The 16,068-nt window shown below is 39.3% G+C and overlaps 1 protein-coding gene across 2 annotated transcripts in view; it reads right to left on the bottom strand.

Annotated features, from left to right (window-relative positions):
- The window catches only part of COL14A1 (collagen type XIV alpha 1 chain), a 194,872-nt gene that overhangs the window by 128,618 nt on the left and 50,186 nt on the right, over positions 1–16,068 (bottom strand). For both annotated transcript variants that reach the window (XM_047073804.1, XM_047073805.1), the window contains exons 11-16: positions 15,754–15,899; positions 12,675–12,804; positions 10,455–10,594; positions 3,859–3,985; positions 1,432–1,571; positions 809–941 (exon numbers count right to left, since the gene is read on the bottom strand). In XM_047073804.1, the coding sequence (XP_046929760.1) occupies positions 809–941; positions 1,432–1,571; positions 3,859–3,985; positions 10,455–10,594; positions 12,675–12,804; positions 15,754–15,899 (816 nt within the window). The remainder of the gene's footprint in view (positions 1–808; positions 942–1,431; positions 1,572–3,858; positions 3,986–10,454; positions 10,595–12,674; positions 12,805–15,753; positions 15,900–16,068) is intronic.

The raw sequence follows: 16,068 nt of genomic DNA, 5'->3' as shown, positions 1-16,068 counted from the left end.
AATACTGGCTGCCAATGGCTCAGAGCTCTGGGAACTGCCTCGTCTGAGGTCACAGGCTCTGTCAGGGGATGGCCTATCTCCAGTGACTGGGGACGCAGGGGCACAAAGGCTCACCGCCTTTGACTCAGTTTGGACAACTCGGGAGGGTCATCCCAGGTCCAGAAGTCCTAATAGAATTAGCCAAACGCTCAGTTTTAGCTTCTCCCTGTGCCTCATCCTGCCATCCTTACTTCCTTACAGATGTACCTCCCAATTACACTCTCCAATTAACCTTCTGGATGCAATTTGCTGTTTCAGAATCTGATTCCAGGGAACCCAATCAAAGAAAATTTAATATGTGGTTAATACCTCATATTTAAAAAATGAAGGCATGAATGAATCAGTAAGTGCATTTCATACAAGATTCTTGGAACCAAGATTGACTCGGGAAATTCCAAAAGCTCTTGGACATGCTTGCCCTAGGTTTATTCGTTCACTCATTTATTCATTTATAAATTATTTTATCCATCCCTCCATCCATTCAATAAGTGTTTATTACACAGTCAAAATATCACAAGTACTGTGCTCAGTACTGGGGACATAATGGTGAACAAGACAGATATGACCTCTGCTTTTATGGTGATAATAGCCAAGATTCTACTATGCTTCACGTATCAGTTTCACGAAAAGTGGAGACACAGGAAGAATTCTGGGGGACACAGAGAAATGGAAGCCTCTGTAGCCCCGGATGAGGTGGATGGGAAGGGAACCTCGGAGGAGGGAGGGTATGAGAATTGATGAAGTCCATCTCAGCCAGACCGAGACTTACGCGTGGTCCCTACAGCGGTCACCACCTCACTCTCGCTTCCATCATCCAGTACAGCCAACAACGAGACTTCATATTCAGTGCCGGGCTCCAGGCCTTCAATTACATGTGAGTCTTGGTCTTCTTTTAGGATGACCTGGAAAGCATTTGGCGCTCAGTAACTGGATTTACTTGAAAAACAGAGGTGAAATTTAAGAAAAAATAATAAAAAGGAAAAATGTCATCCTAAACATAAGCAAGATTCAACTGAGCATAAAGAACTCCAGGGTCATTGAATTCAATTTTAAAGTCAAACCAGAGACTTCATTCCTTTCAATTCCCTCAACAAATAAGGTATTAGTATTGTAAAAGTGCCATTTTGAAGTTTTATTCACATTTATGAAAGTCAAAGAATGTGAAAAATATACAAAATACAGGCTTAAGCCATTTTAATCTTAGAAAAGCCATTTTAATCTTACAAAAATCATATAATTTGACATTTCTAAAACTCGATGCCAGGCAAAATGTTAATTACTTCTGGGATTCTCAATCTCTTTTAAAGTGGAGACCACCTCAAATGCAGCAGTGGTATTCACTTCCAGAGAAAATGCTCCGGATTACTTTTCAGTCTGTTTCAGACAACTCACTTCTTCGGTGTTCCCTCCATAGACTGGAATCCACATCAACTTGTGTTGCCCTTCATCAGCTGAGAGGGGATGCCAGGTCACTCTGAAACTATCTGTCGTCACCTCATCAATTTCCAAGTATTGCTGGGCTGGAACTTCCTCTGTGAGCCAAGGAAGGACACTTTGTCAGGGAATAGAGAAGGCAGGAAAGCCAAACTCAAGCAGCTCCCGGGACCGCAAGAAGAAAAGAGTCTCTGAAGAACCTCTAGCATTAGGAAAACACATGGGAGCCGAGAAAGCATCACCCATCAGTCCGGTGTGGCCTTAAGTTTCTTTTGCCAGCATTTACCCACAGTATAATTAGGAAGACCATGGACACAGCACATTTTTTAAGTCTTCCACTAATTTCCAGAACTCTTAGATTCTCTATTGGTTCTTTTCACTAACTGTAAAAAAAACAGTAAGAGTGCTGTATTCATTATTTTACAAAAGCATTATTTTCTTAATATGTTGACGAAATTAACAAATTGGTGCCCCTGAGGCCTGAGATATGCCCCTTTTAGTTTTATTTGCTTTTATGCCTAACTCACGCACTAGTGATAAATTAAAGAAGAACCTTCATCCTTTTAATCTTGTATATATGGGTGTCATCGGAAGTGAAAAATGATTTACCAGACCTTCCACAGTTTCACACTTCTGGGATGTACGGCTAGAGCACAGCATCCAACCATTATCAGTCATTGTCAGTCATTTTGATTTTTATGACATGAAATCAGAGATTTTATTTATTTAAAAAAATTTTTAAGTTTATTTATTAGAGAGAAACAGAGAATAAGCAGGGGAGGGGCAGAGAGAGAGAGGAGTGGGGAGACAGAAACCCAAGCAGGCTCTCTCTCCCTGATGCAGGGCTTGAACTCATAAAACTGGGTGATTGTGACTGGAGCTGAAATCAAGAGTCAGATGCTCAACCGAGCCACCCAGGCACCTCTGAAATCAGAGATTTTAAAACTCTTTCACAGGATACCAGGAAAATCCCAACTGGAATTAGCCCTCAGGAGATTTTGTGAACTTACTGAACTTTTTTCTGTGAACATTATTTCTCAGTGGGGCATATTTCTTATGTCCCCAAAATAGCTTCTCATCTCCTCAGTATAGCACTCACCTGTTTCCCAAGTGCAATCAATGTTAAGCTCAGAAAGCAAACAACAGAATTGTTGCCACCAAGAGGCAAAAAAGCTTTATATTTATTGACTCCAGGGTATATATCAAAAAGGAAACTCATGCAGTCATGCCTTATTTTTTTTATTTTAGTATTTAAAAGACCCCATATTGTTGCATTAGTATTTCAGTCTGCATGAAAATACATTATTGGCTATAGATTGATGTTTCAGGTTAAATAGTATGAAACTGGGGCGCCTGGGTGGCTCAGTCAGTGAAGTGTCCCACTTTGTCCCAGGTCATGATATCACGGTCCGTGGGTTCGAGTCCCACTTCAGGCTCTGTGCTGACAGCTCAGAGCCTGGAGCCTGCTTCGGATTCTGTGTCTCCCTCTCTCTCTGACCCTCCTCCATTCATGCTCTGTCTCTCTGTGTCTCAAAAATAAATAAACATTTTTAAACAATTTAATAAAAAAAAAAAAAGGCGCTGGGGTGGCTCAGTTGGTTAAGTGTCTGACTTCGGCTCAGATCATGATCTCATGGCTTGTGAGTTTGAGCCCAACGTCAGGCTCTGCACTGACAGCTCAGAGCCTGGAGCCTGCTTCGGATTCTGTGTCTCCCTCTCTCTCTGCCCCATCCCCACTCATGCTCTGTCTCTCTCTGTCTTAAAAATAAATAAAACATTAAATAGTATGAAACTAACATTTCTGCAGGTCAAAACATTATTGGGTATCAGCAATTTTAGAAGTTCAACTTAATACACACACATGAAAATACAAGCTGTGAAATTTTTAGATCCATGAAACAAAAGAACATGCATTTACTTAACTGGGACCTTTGGAATTCAGATAATCTTTCCTCTTTTTCCCTTGCTTTGACAGAAAATAATTAGCCAGTACACATTCTAGTCGCCCAATTGTTCATTTGTTAACAATAATACAATGCAAACAAAGATTAAAATGCAGTCTAGGGGCGCCTGGGTGGCGCAGTCGGTTATACGTCCGACTTCAGCCAGGTCACGATCTCGCGGTCCGTGAGTTCGAGCCCCGCGTCAGGCTCTGGGCTGATGGCTCAGAGCCTGGAGCCTGTTTCCGATTCTGTGTCTGCCTCTCTCTCTGCCCCTCCCCCGTTCATGCTCTGTCTCTCTCTGTCCCAAAAATAAATAAACGTTGAAAAAAAAAATTAAAAAAAAAAAATGCAGTCTCTTCAAAATCACAATTGAAGAAGATGCTCCAGCTTCTGGTTTCTATATAGTTTCTCTTATAAAATTTCAAACCGTAATAAGACTTACCTGTGGTAAAAATTCCAGTCAGGGGCTCTGACTGCCCTTCATCATAGATAGAGAAAATGGCGACCGTGTAGTCGGTGAGTGGCGTTAGGCCCTTCAGAGGGAAGGTGGTAACAGGGTCGACTTCAACCTGCAAAAAAGAGAAGTCATAATAGCCATACAGGATACTCTCTAGACACAAGAAGTATAGGCATTTTATTATTGTCTGTAGTTTATTTGTCCTGGCAGCTGAGCTCTAAATACTTCAAAAATTACTGAATTATACAAACAACTTCTATATTACACATTTCTAATCTTCAACTTTAAATAGGTTATCTATCAGTTAATTCTCAGGATGTCTTTGCAACCAATATTATTCCCAACCCATTAAAGACATAGAAAGGAAAGTGCACACAATTTACAGTGCTACTAGAAATAAATCTAATGTGTCCAGCCTGATCAGCTAGGGGTGGCCAGTTTTTGGCTTCACGGCCTGGTCTCCACTAACTTGTGATTAAGTAACACACAATAACTTCTTTTTTTTTTTTTTTTTAATTTTTTTTTTAACATTTATTTATTTTTGAGACAGAGAGAGAGAGAGCATGAACGGGGGAGGGGCAGAGAGAGAGGGAGACACAGAATCGGAAACAGGCTCCAGGCTCTGAGCCATCAGCCCAGAGCCTGATGTGGGGCTTGAACTCACGGACCGCGAGATCGTGACCTGAGCTGAAGTCGGACGCTCAACCGACTGAGCCACCCAGGCGCCCCAACACACAATAACTTCTATACAAGCTGCACAGATGAGCAGCCATGCAGGGGATATCCATACAAAGATAATAGTAAATATGTGAAATATTCCTTTATCTTTATGTCACAGAAAGACATATTTGGGAAAGATATGTACCGATCTCTTTAGAGGGCATAAGGGATGAAGCCCTAGATAAGGACCTAGGGTATAGGAAAGGGAAGGATTAGAAATAGGAACAGCAAAAAATGAAGAAAGAAACCATAAAGTAAGAAGAAATGGAAGCAGGATCTAGAATACAGAACCCTGAGCAAAACCATCCTCGACTAAGAGAAAAAATAGATGCAGCTTTATCACTGAAAGGTTGGATCTTGGGCCTCTGACGTATGTTGCAATGAGGGCATATTATAGACCGAGTAAGTGGTGTCCCGCTTAAGCACTTTGTATACATTCTCTCATTTAACCCTCACAAAACCCCTATAAGAGAGGTACTAACAATAAGACACTCACTCTAGCTATAAAGAGACTCTGGGGAATTGAAGAAATGAATCTATTTACCTGAAAGCAGACTCTGCCCAAAAAAAAAAAAAAAAAAAAAAAAAAAAAAAAAAAAAAAAAAGATCCCACTTAAAATATTTTCAAGAGACATTCAGAGCAATGTCAGTGAGATCTGTTATTTATGATACTAACGATGACTAACCTTGAGAGTACCTGAAGTTAAGGGGAAAGTGACTAAGCTTCCTGTAGGGATTTGCTCATAGCAGTCAATGTGACCTTTATCAAAATCTAAAATGAGCCATTTTCCTACTTAAAACCTTCCTTGGCTATCAATTGCCTTCCAAACCAAAACAGAGCATCCCGCAGCCTGGGCTTTGCATTATCTGGAGCAGTGATCCTTTTTCTTGCCATAGTTCTTTTTTTAAAAAAAAAAATCATTTCTTTATTTTTGAGAGAGAGAGAGAGCACACGTGAGTAGGGGGAGGGGCAGAGAGAGAGAGAGAGACAGAGACAGAGAGAATCTCAAGCAGGCTCTTCTGCTGTCAGCATAAACCCCGATGTAGGGATCAATCACATAAACCATGAGATCATGACCTGAGCGGAAATCAAGAGTTGGACGCTTAACCAACTGAGCCACCCAGGCACCCTTCTTGCCGAAGTTCTAATCACCTGCTGAGCCCCAGTCACACTGACCTGTCAGGTCCATGTCTTTCCCACCTCAGGGCCTTTGCATGCACAATTCATTCTGTCTGGGACCCTCTCTCCCTAGCTCTTTTCAAAACTAGACTTATGTCATCTCTCAGGACTGTGCTTAACTTTTACCTCCTCACAGGGGGTTTCTCTTTCCACCTATCTCATAGTGTTACCCCCTAACATCGTCCTTTTTTGTTTCCTCCCCACTACTAAACACAGCCTGAAGTTATTTTATATCCTATGCATTGAGTGTAAGCCCCCTCAGGGCAGGACCTTGCTTTGCTCCTTCAGTACTGTGTGTTGAATTATATTTGCTTTTGAGTACATAGAGAAGACACCAAATCTCCTTTTTAAGAGAGATAATAAAGGGCTCATCTGAACTAAGAACCAATCCAGAAACCATATGCATCACTAAGAAATCAACCACAGGTCAAAAAGGAGAGGGTCAGCTCTGGAGGAGGAGCTTCCATTTTCACACAATCGGAGCCCTGAGCCACTCTGCCAGAGAGGGCCAACCGTCCCCAGCCTTCTCAGCTACCCCAGCTGAGACACCAGACGCAGAAGTGAAGTCATCTTGGAAGGTCTGGCCCAGTCAAGCTCCCACACGAATGCAGGAGTCACCTCGGCTGACACTACAAGGAGCAGCAGAGCCAAGCTGTCCTTGCTGAGCTCTGCCCAGGTTACATAATCATGGATTGTCATTTTCAGCTGGGGTGTTAGTTACACAGCAGGAGTTAACTGAAAATACGGGGTTATCTTCTTCTGAGTCTGGGCCTGATAATATTATAGGTCATCCTTAGCATTTAATGTTTACTTTGGTTCGGGTATTGTCTGTATGGTTCACGTGTATTAGTTCACTTAATCATTAGCCCACAGTCTTGTAGTCTAGCTAATCTTTATGCTTAATTTGAAGACGGTAAACTTGAGACTCTGAAAAGTTAAGGAACTTGTCCAGTGGAAAACCAGCTAGTACCTAGTACCTCCACACAAATGTTTCAGATTCTAAATCCTACGCTTGTAAACACTATTTACAGTATGGCTTCATTACTTCAACTCACAGAAAAGACAAATGCATATTTAAAATATGAGTTCAAGACATGTTCTTCTAAGTTATATTTGCATATTGCTTCTGTTGTTTTGGATTATAATAGCTGAGTTTAGGGGCACCTGAGTGGCTCAATCGGTTAAGCGTCCGACTTTGGCTTAGGTCATGATCTTGTGGTTCGTGGGTTCCAGCCCCGCGTGGGGCTCTGTGCTGACAGCTCAGAGCCTGGAGCCTGCTTTGGATTCTGTGTCTCCCTCTTTCTTTGCCCCTCCCCTGCTCGCACTCTCTCCTCTCTCTCTCTGAAAAACAAATATTAAAAAAAAAAAACTTAAAAAAATAATAGCTGAGTCTATCTACTGAGCACTCACGATGTGTCAAGAACTTTACATTCATTGTCTTATTTAGCCTCCTCCTCCCCCCACCAAACCCTGGGTATTTATAATAGCTATTTCACAAAGAAGGAATAGGAGGCCCAAAGATCTTTAACTAGCTTTCCAGATACAAAACTATTAACTGGAATGGATACTTATGCCTTGACCTCTAAGTCTCAAATCTGTGACCAATAGCAATTTAGTGAGGATATCAAACATCCACAAAAGCAGTTAAAAATTAAAGTTTCTCAGGTACACCAAGAGATGAAAAGGGGAATAGTGTGTATATACACACACAGTTTTGCCCCTTTATATACGTATTTATATATATAAAAGCATATATGTGTAAGTGTATACCTTTTCAATATGTTTCTACATATATCCTTGTATCTGTTGAAAAGATCTATTTTATTTATTAAAGCATTTTATTTGACTCTGAACAGACCATATTTTATGCATTAACTATTGATTATTTTATTTGACCAAATGAAACCTTTAAGGCGTCATATATTTTTGTTAGTTATATTATGTTTTAGACTAAGTTCTGGAACTGATTCTGTTGGTAGGACTTTCAAGATGTAGAAGAATTTGGGAAAATGGTAACAAATGACCATGATCTCACGGTTATGCAACCAGTTTTGAAAATTTTTCAAACAGTCTGGCTTAAAAGCTTAATTTCAGCCTAATTCTGGGAGGGATGAAGATAGAGCCCTTGATGAGGAAAGAGGGCCTGGGCTCCACTTTGGGCTCTGTTGTTGAGTCGTAGCTGTCGGGAACTGGACTTGCCTTGGAGTCTGAAAACTGGCCTTTCGTGTATAAAACTCAAATGGCAACACTTTTCCATCATGCTTGTACGTTTCCCCAAATACCCTCCTAGCACATGCTATCTAAGACGGCTCTGTCTTCCGTTTGACAACATGTTTTCAGCACGTTTCTCTAAGGATTGCATGAGGGGGCTCTCGGAACAGTGGCTGGCTCAAGGTAAGTGCTCAACACGTGTGAGCCACCAGCACCACCATCATCATCATCATCATCACTGACATTTGAGTGCTCTGTTTTATTTTTCTTCCTTGGTCTCCAAGCAGTCGGGGAGACAGGTAATGCAGAAAGGATACAAGGAAGAGGAAGTGAAGGAAGGAAGTTGGGAGGAACAGGAGGTAAAGCACAGATATATAACATGTAAACAAAAGCTTACAATCAATTGCATGTTACATAGAAGTAGATTTTATTTGGGACATTTTAAAGTTCCTTTCAGAATGTATTGGAAATTTCCTAAAAGCCTAATTGTAGTATTACCTATAAGTAAAAGCTTAATTAATAGAAGTTAAAGTTAAAGTTATTAAAATATGGTAGGAATACTCACCCTTAAAATCATATATTAGGCAAATCAGTAATATTACAAATTAGGCAAAGTAATATTACATGTAAACAAAAGATATTTGTCTAGCCACATCTAATCTCAATTGCATGGTTAAGAATTAAGAAATAAGAACACACACACCCACCCACACACACACACCCACACACACACACACACACCCACACACCAGTTAAGATGGAAATGTTACAAAACCACACATTGTTTATGTATTTTACTCAAACAATGTTTTCTCAGATTTTCATTTGTAGTCCATTTTCTCATGTTTAAAATTCAGTTTTACTAAATACAGTTTTCTAGTTTTCCAGCACAACACAAAGTAGATAAGTGCCAAAGGCATCTCCAAGATTGAAAACCCTACCAAAAAAGCATATGTAGCTCTCAACAAATATATAGCCTGGGGTCATTCTTCATTAAGGCAAATAAATAAAATATCATAAGAGGCCACAACAGCTATATATTTTTTAAGCGGATGTTAAGTAGATTTCTTGTGCTGATCATTTTACAATATATACAAATATCAAATAACAGCAAATGTGCAGTATTGTCCATTCATTACCCAATGTCCTGTATGAGGGGCCATTCTGCAAACTACTGTTTGGATTTAATTGTAGGAAACAGTTTGTCTCTGCAAATGAAAATAGTTTCTTTACTTGGTCAGAAACTAGAAGTGATGTAATCCAACATACTTCCCTCTTGGTCTTAATTTCTTGGACCAAGCTGAGGAAAAATAATAATAACTCTGCTATCAATCCTGTTAAAATATATTCCCAAGGAAAGAATTAATGAAAAGTATTAGTCACTGAGTATAAGATACTGCATCATCATGAGTTTTAATAAGTTCTGTTATTTCAAAGCATCTTCCTACACAAAACTTGAATTCTTCAGTTTTGTATTTAACTCATCTGACTTGCATCTTTCAGATGTTAGTTTACTCAACAGCAGAAGGATACCCTGGATAACACTGTCATTATTTCTCGTTTACAACATCTAGGAAGACACCTACTTCTCCACCTCCTTCCACGGGGGCAGACTATATACTTCAAAGATGGCCACATCAACATATGTCTCCCATCCCTCCTGCCTCCCACCGTAGGAGGGACCTGTGTTCCTCCCTATGTTGAATCCATGTAGAGACTTGTGATATCTCCTACCAGTGGAGTGTGGCAGAAGGTGACACAGCTTCCACCTAGCACGTGTTTGCACTCTCTCTCTCTCTCTCTCTGTCTCTCTCCCTGTCTCTCTGGACACATGTCTAGGGACTCCTGAGCAAACATGCAAAAAGTCTAGTTCCCCTACAGCTGCCATGCTGGAGGGATCATGTGAAGAGGCTACTTAGAGATACAGAGAGCTGCGCTGGCTCCCGGCTGATTCAGTCTTCCCAGACCAGGCACCAGACATGTGAATGAAGGAGCCATTATGATGACACCAGCTCCAGCCACTCTCTGGCTACCATCTCATGAGTAACCCCAAGCCAGAACTACATGTCCAAGTAGTTGACACATTAATTCCTGACACACAGAAACCATGAGATAAAATAAACAATTAGTATTGTTTTAAGCCATTATAGTTTGGGATGATTCGGTTCTGCAGCCATTAAAAACTAATATACAACCACCAAAAGAAAAGACATTGTGGGGTGCTTGGACGGCTCAGTCGGTTAAGCCTCCAACTTCGGTTCAGGTCATGATCTCATAGTTCATGGGTTCGGGCCCCATGTTGGGCTCTGTGCTGACAGCTCGGAGCCTGGACGCTGCTTTAGATTCTGTGTCTCCCTCACTCTCTGCCCCTCCCCCGCTTGCACTCTGCCACTCTCTCTTTCTCTCTCTCAAAAATAAATAAACATTTCAAAAAATTAAAAAAAAAAAGACATTGTGATCCACAGTTTACCTCATTAATTTCAGTCCCATCTGCGTTGTTATACACAATTCGATAACCAGTGACCTTTCTTGAAGCTGGGTCCCAGGCTAACCGAGCACTGTTAGAGCCAACATTGGAGATTCTCAGGTTTCTTGGTGGACTTAAAGGCACTTTGCAGTAAGAGGAATAGAACATAATTAAAATGTTAAATAACATATATGTTAAAAAGCCACAAAACCCCCAGTATCTTTGACTTCTCAACTACTTACATATGAAAAATTTCACCCAGATAATAACTTATAACAAAGAAAATTAACAAATTAACAAAGAAAAAAAATTTCCTTGTAAAGAATGAATAGTATTGATAAATTATACATGCTAAGAAATAAGTAAGATTTAGATAAATTCTTTGTGCCCTTCTTCTCCAATCAAGGCTATTATTAAGACCTGCTGTAAATAAGAAACCTAATGGATCAAAAACCAGAAATTAAATCTTAGCTATTTCATTCAACTGTCATATGATTCTGGCAAAGTCACTCTACTCCTCCTCTCTGCAATTTCCCATGTGTAAAATGAGGTTGATGGCCTCTGTCCTTTCCATCTAGGTATCCATTAGGCACTTCCAACTTAACTTGTCCAAAACTGAACCACTGACTCAGCCATCTCTTCCAATCTTCTCTCAATCTCTCCCTCTGAGCAAATAGAAATTCCATTCTTCCCACTGCTTAGGCCAGAAACCTTTGAGTCATCGAAGATTCAGGTTTCTGAACATGTCACCTTCTCACTGAAGTATTCCATGATCACTGTATGTAAAGTAATCCTTCCACTCCAATGCTACCTTTTACCCCTGGTTTATTTTTTATATTGCACTTTTATTGGTCTACTATATCTCTCACTCAATATACTGTAATTTTAGAGGATTAGGGATTAATTTTGTTCTTGGCTTTATCCCCAATATAGCAGGTTCTCAATATATATTTGTTGACTCAATGAGTAGGAGTCCTGCCCTGGATAAATCCCAGTGGATTTGTGAAACTAAATAAAAACAAACACTTTGCTGTTGCTTTAAAACTATTTAAAGAGGTAATGGTATTTCTGCAGATTCTTGACCATCAATTCCACAGCTTTTTGTACTTCTTCAAGGCCCCCCTTCCAATTCAACAGATTAAAATTTATCAATAATCTTTGACAGTTTCGTGAGCTTTTACAGGTTTACAGTAAAAACAATTGTGAAGGTCTATCACGTGCTCTGTATGAATCCGAGAAGATCTGGAACTGATCATTATAATAACTCATGTATCTCATTAAACCCTGACAATAGACTGCAAAGAGATTACAACATCCCCATTATATAGGTCATAAGATTGAGGTAACTTGGCCAAAGTCGCAGTTGGAGCAGAAGAGCAATTAGAGTTTAACCCAGGCAATCGATCATTGATGTGAGAGCCTGTGACATAGTGCTGAAAGGGCCAGCAGAAAAAAAACCTAGAAGACAAATAACCATGGTTGTCAGCCATAGCCACAAAGTATAATGCTTCCTCACCCCAAAGGCCGATTATTTTCATTAATTCAATACACGTTGATTATTTGTCATTAAAGAGCCTATAGAACTTAGTGACTCTCTTAATACTTAAGGGGCTGGAGAGAAAGTATAGGAGAGAGAAAAGCAATAGAATGATTTCAAGAATTGTGCACACTTTGCTCTAAAATTTTCTGGAGTCCAGTTAAATACAACAGCATGGTGGAACAATGTCTAGTTTCCCTACTGCATTAAAAATGCCAGTCCTCAGGGTGCCTGGGTGGCTCAGTTGGTTGAACATGCAACTTCTGCTCAGGTCATGATCTCACGGTTTGTGAGTTTGAGACCTGCAACAGGCTCTGTGCTGACAGCTCAGAGCCTGGAGCCTGCTTCAGATTCTGTGTTTCCCTCTCTTTCTGGCCCTCCCCTACTCATACTCTGTCTCTCTGTCTTTCAAAAATAAATAAATGTTAAAAAATTTTTTTTGATAACAAGCAAAAAAACAATGCCCGTCCTAGGAACGGGTACCCAGGGACATCACTTTTTAGGACTGCCCCCTCCTTTCTTTTAATCAACTAGTACATTTCCTTCCCCTAAATAAAATTTACATTTTCTAAAGTTACAATTAGCTCTTAAGAAGTTTCAACTTAAACCAGTATTTCCAATTTAGAATCCCAACATTTATTTGGGTTTTTATTACAGCATTTCTTCTGAACAATTGAATTGCTCACATGTCGTTTCTTGGCCCGTAACAGGATCGCTGGCCTCTTCTCCAAACATAGCATAAACTGTAACTGTGTATTCCGTATTGGGCAACAACCCACTCAATTCAATATCTGTGTGGGTCTCTCCAATTTTCATCTGAAAAGAACACACGTTATCAGATCATTTGCCAGTGTGCACCACTCCTGGTGATCAGAGTGCAACTGAGTTAAGGTGAGAATTTTGTCTCCTTGCAACCCCTTATTCAGACAGGCTTCAGTCATAATTTTTCACTGTCTTGTGTCACTTTATATTAGGAACAGATGCCACGGGACCATACAAAAATGAATGTACCACACGTGCTGTTTTAGGATAACTCTTTACATCTGGACAAGTAGTAATCTCAGAAAGGATAACAGTGTCAAAAATTTAGTCCTCAAAGGAGTGTGGGTGGAACTGAGTCACAAATGTTGTCTAGAAAGAGTATAAGCTCTAAGCAAGCTGGGGACACAGCCAAGTGGGCACCTCTCACCACTGGCTAATTCTAACCACTCCCTAGGCTGGGTGCCCAGTGTTTGCCTCAAGCCTGATTGAACTGGACCAGTTTTGTCACTCCATTCAACAAAGGGGCCCGTGCACTTGGGATCGCAGTTTTCTCCCAGGATTCAGAAGAGATCAACAATCAACCCACCTTGACCTCCAATGTTGCAATTTGCTTTTTGATTCCAGAATGATTTTTCTGACCCTTGAAGTCAAAGAAACTAGCCAACATTCTCAGCAGTGTGACAAGTGCATCACAGCATGGTTTTATTTTTGTTTTGGAAGAAAGAAAAATATCTCCATAGTCAGTCTCCAGCCACACAACTGCCAATGTTATTGTCAAATTAGAAATTTTAATGTCGAAGTATTTCAACATATAGAAAATAAATGTGGAGAAAAGAATATAATTCACCCTCCACCCACCAAATTTAATAGATAGGAACATTTTGTCATATTGACTTCCGATCTTATTTTAAAAAGAGCTAATATATTCAGATAAAACCAAAGTTCTGTCTCGTTCTTTCTGTTCACTACCTCCACCCTAGGGATGAGATGCATCTTACTGATCCAGTTTTTTACTTCTACTGTGTTTATATCTGTAAATAATACATAGTTCTGTATGTTTAACTATGTACATAAATGGAACCATGTGAACATAATTTTTTGCAATTTTTTTCTCTGTCAATGCTATGTTTATCCACATTGATATAAGGGGACAGAGATGATATTTATATTTTTTATGGTATTTGTTTGTATAAATATGTTGCTATTTTCCATTCCTCTATTGATGAACATGTTGGTCGTTTGCAACATTCTGTTCTGACCAAGTGCTTGCAACCAAAAAAAGCCTTGCAGGAGGTTTCCTTAAGATATATTCCTAAAAAAAATGGTACACATCTTCAACTTGATGATATTATTTCAAATTATTCTCCAAGCAGCTGTACCAATTTGCATACCAATTTACATGAATGATTCTGCTTCCTGTACACTCACTAATGTGCAGTTATTATTAGACTTTAAAAACTGTTTGCTAATCTACTGGGTGTGAACTGGTATTTCCTTTCTTTCTTATTTTTTTCCTTCTTGGGGAAGCTGATCATCTTTCTAGCATCATTTTTGAAGTCTCCCTTCTGCCAAAATAATTCAGATCAACATTAAATCCAAATGAAGTAAAGCTGTCTAAGCCCTGGAAATAAGAAAAAACCCACATGTCACCAATGCTCTGTTCCTGATACTCAGATTCACCACATTTTTCGTCCTAAACATTTCTGTCGCCAGAGGCAATGTTAAAGACAATGGTTAGACAATATCAAAGACTTGAGTTCTGAACTCCCCCCTATTAATCACTCTATCTGCCTGGTCTCACACTCCCAAGTGTTACAGACATTTCCTCTTTATTCCTTGAATATCTATATTATACTCATCATTCCCTATAAATTAAAAACAAAGACGAAATCATTTGAAAGTCAAAGATTCAACATTTAAAATGGAATACATGCAAAAAAAATAATCCATACCAATGCAATACATTTTCTACTTCTCAAATTGGTAAGAAAAAGTTTCTAAGTCAGTGAACATAGAGGGAAATAGCCATTTGTGAATTGCATATAGCAATATAAATTATAACAAATTTCTCTAGAATCATTTGCTAATGCTTAGCATAAGCCTTAATAATTTGCATGCCATTTGAAAAAAGAAACTCCGTTTCTACAAATGTATCCTAAGGAAATAATCTGACAACCTTGCGAAGTTACATGTTAAGAATGATCACAAAAGCATATTTATACAACACATTATCTAAATGTCCAATAACATGCAATTAATTAAACATGACCTGGTACAAACCAACGAACCAACTGTTTAAAAGGAACATATAAAATATTCTCTAATGGTAAGAAAATGTATTCACAATAAACAAAATGAAAACAGAAGACTACAAAACCATTCCCATTTGCTGTGTTTAAAAATGGAATACTACGTGGCAATGAGAAAAAATGAAATATGGCCTTTTGTAGCAACGTGGATGGAACTGGAGAGTGTGATGCTAAGTGAAATAAGCCATACAGAGAAAGACAGATACCATATGGTTTCACTCTTATGTGGATCCTGAGAAACTTAACAGGAACCCATGGGGGAGGGGAAGGAAAAAAAAAAAAAAAAAGAGAGGTTAGAGTGGGAGAGAGCCAAAGCATAAGAGACTGTTAAAAACTGAGAACAAACTGAGGGTTGATGGGGGGTGGGAGGGAGGGGAGGGTGGGTGATGGGTATTGAGGAGGGCACCTTTTGGGATGAGCACTGGGTGTTGTATGGAAACCAATTTGTCAATAAATTTCATATATAAAAATAAATAAATAAATAAATAAATAAATAATCTTAAAAAAAATGCATTGAAAAGGACTTAAGTAAATGTTAACAATAGCGATTTCTAGGTGGCAGGATTACAGGTGATTTTTTCCCCTTTTTACTAATGTGAATTTTCTAAGTATTATACATTAAATTTTTATAATTAAAAAATTCATTTTCAGGAAGTCAAAGATTCTGGGACTCTAGTAGACAGCAGGTGTTTACCTCTTTTTCATCCCCAGCCAGACCTTCTGTGAGAGGAGCATAGAGGATCAGGTATCCTGAGGCTCCGGGCACTGCATTCCATTTTACCCTCAGACTATTCTCAGTCACATCGTACAGTTCAAGGTCAGAAGCCATGGGTAAAGCAACTGCAAGATAATTTTTTTTTAATCCTCTGCCATTTATCAGTGTGCTTGCTTATTTTTCAGATGATATTCATCCTTAAATATGTTCGTACAGCCATGCAAACCCCTTCTGAGAGGGAAAACACAGTGAATGTTTAAAAGCAGAAACAACATTTTCTAGTTTCTTATAACC

Source organism: Lynx rufus, unplaced genomic scaffold (genome assembly GCF_022079265.1).
Source record: "Lynx rufus isolate CCGP_SWC_20201006 ecotype Redwood Valley unplaced genomic scaffold, mLynRuf1.p SCAF_12, whole genome shotgun sequence".
In the NCBI taxonomy this organism is placed as follows: domain Eukaryota; kingdom Metazoa; phylum Chordata; class Mammalia; order Carnivora; family Felidae; genus Lynx; species Lynx rufus.
Note: the sequence above shows the minus strand (reverse complement) of the source record. Positions and strands in the feature narration are given on the sequence as shown.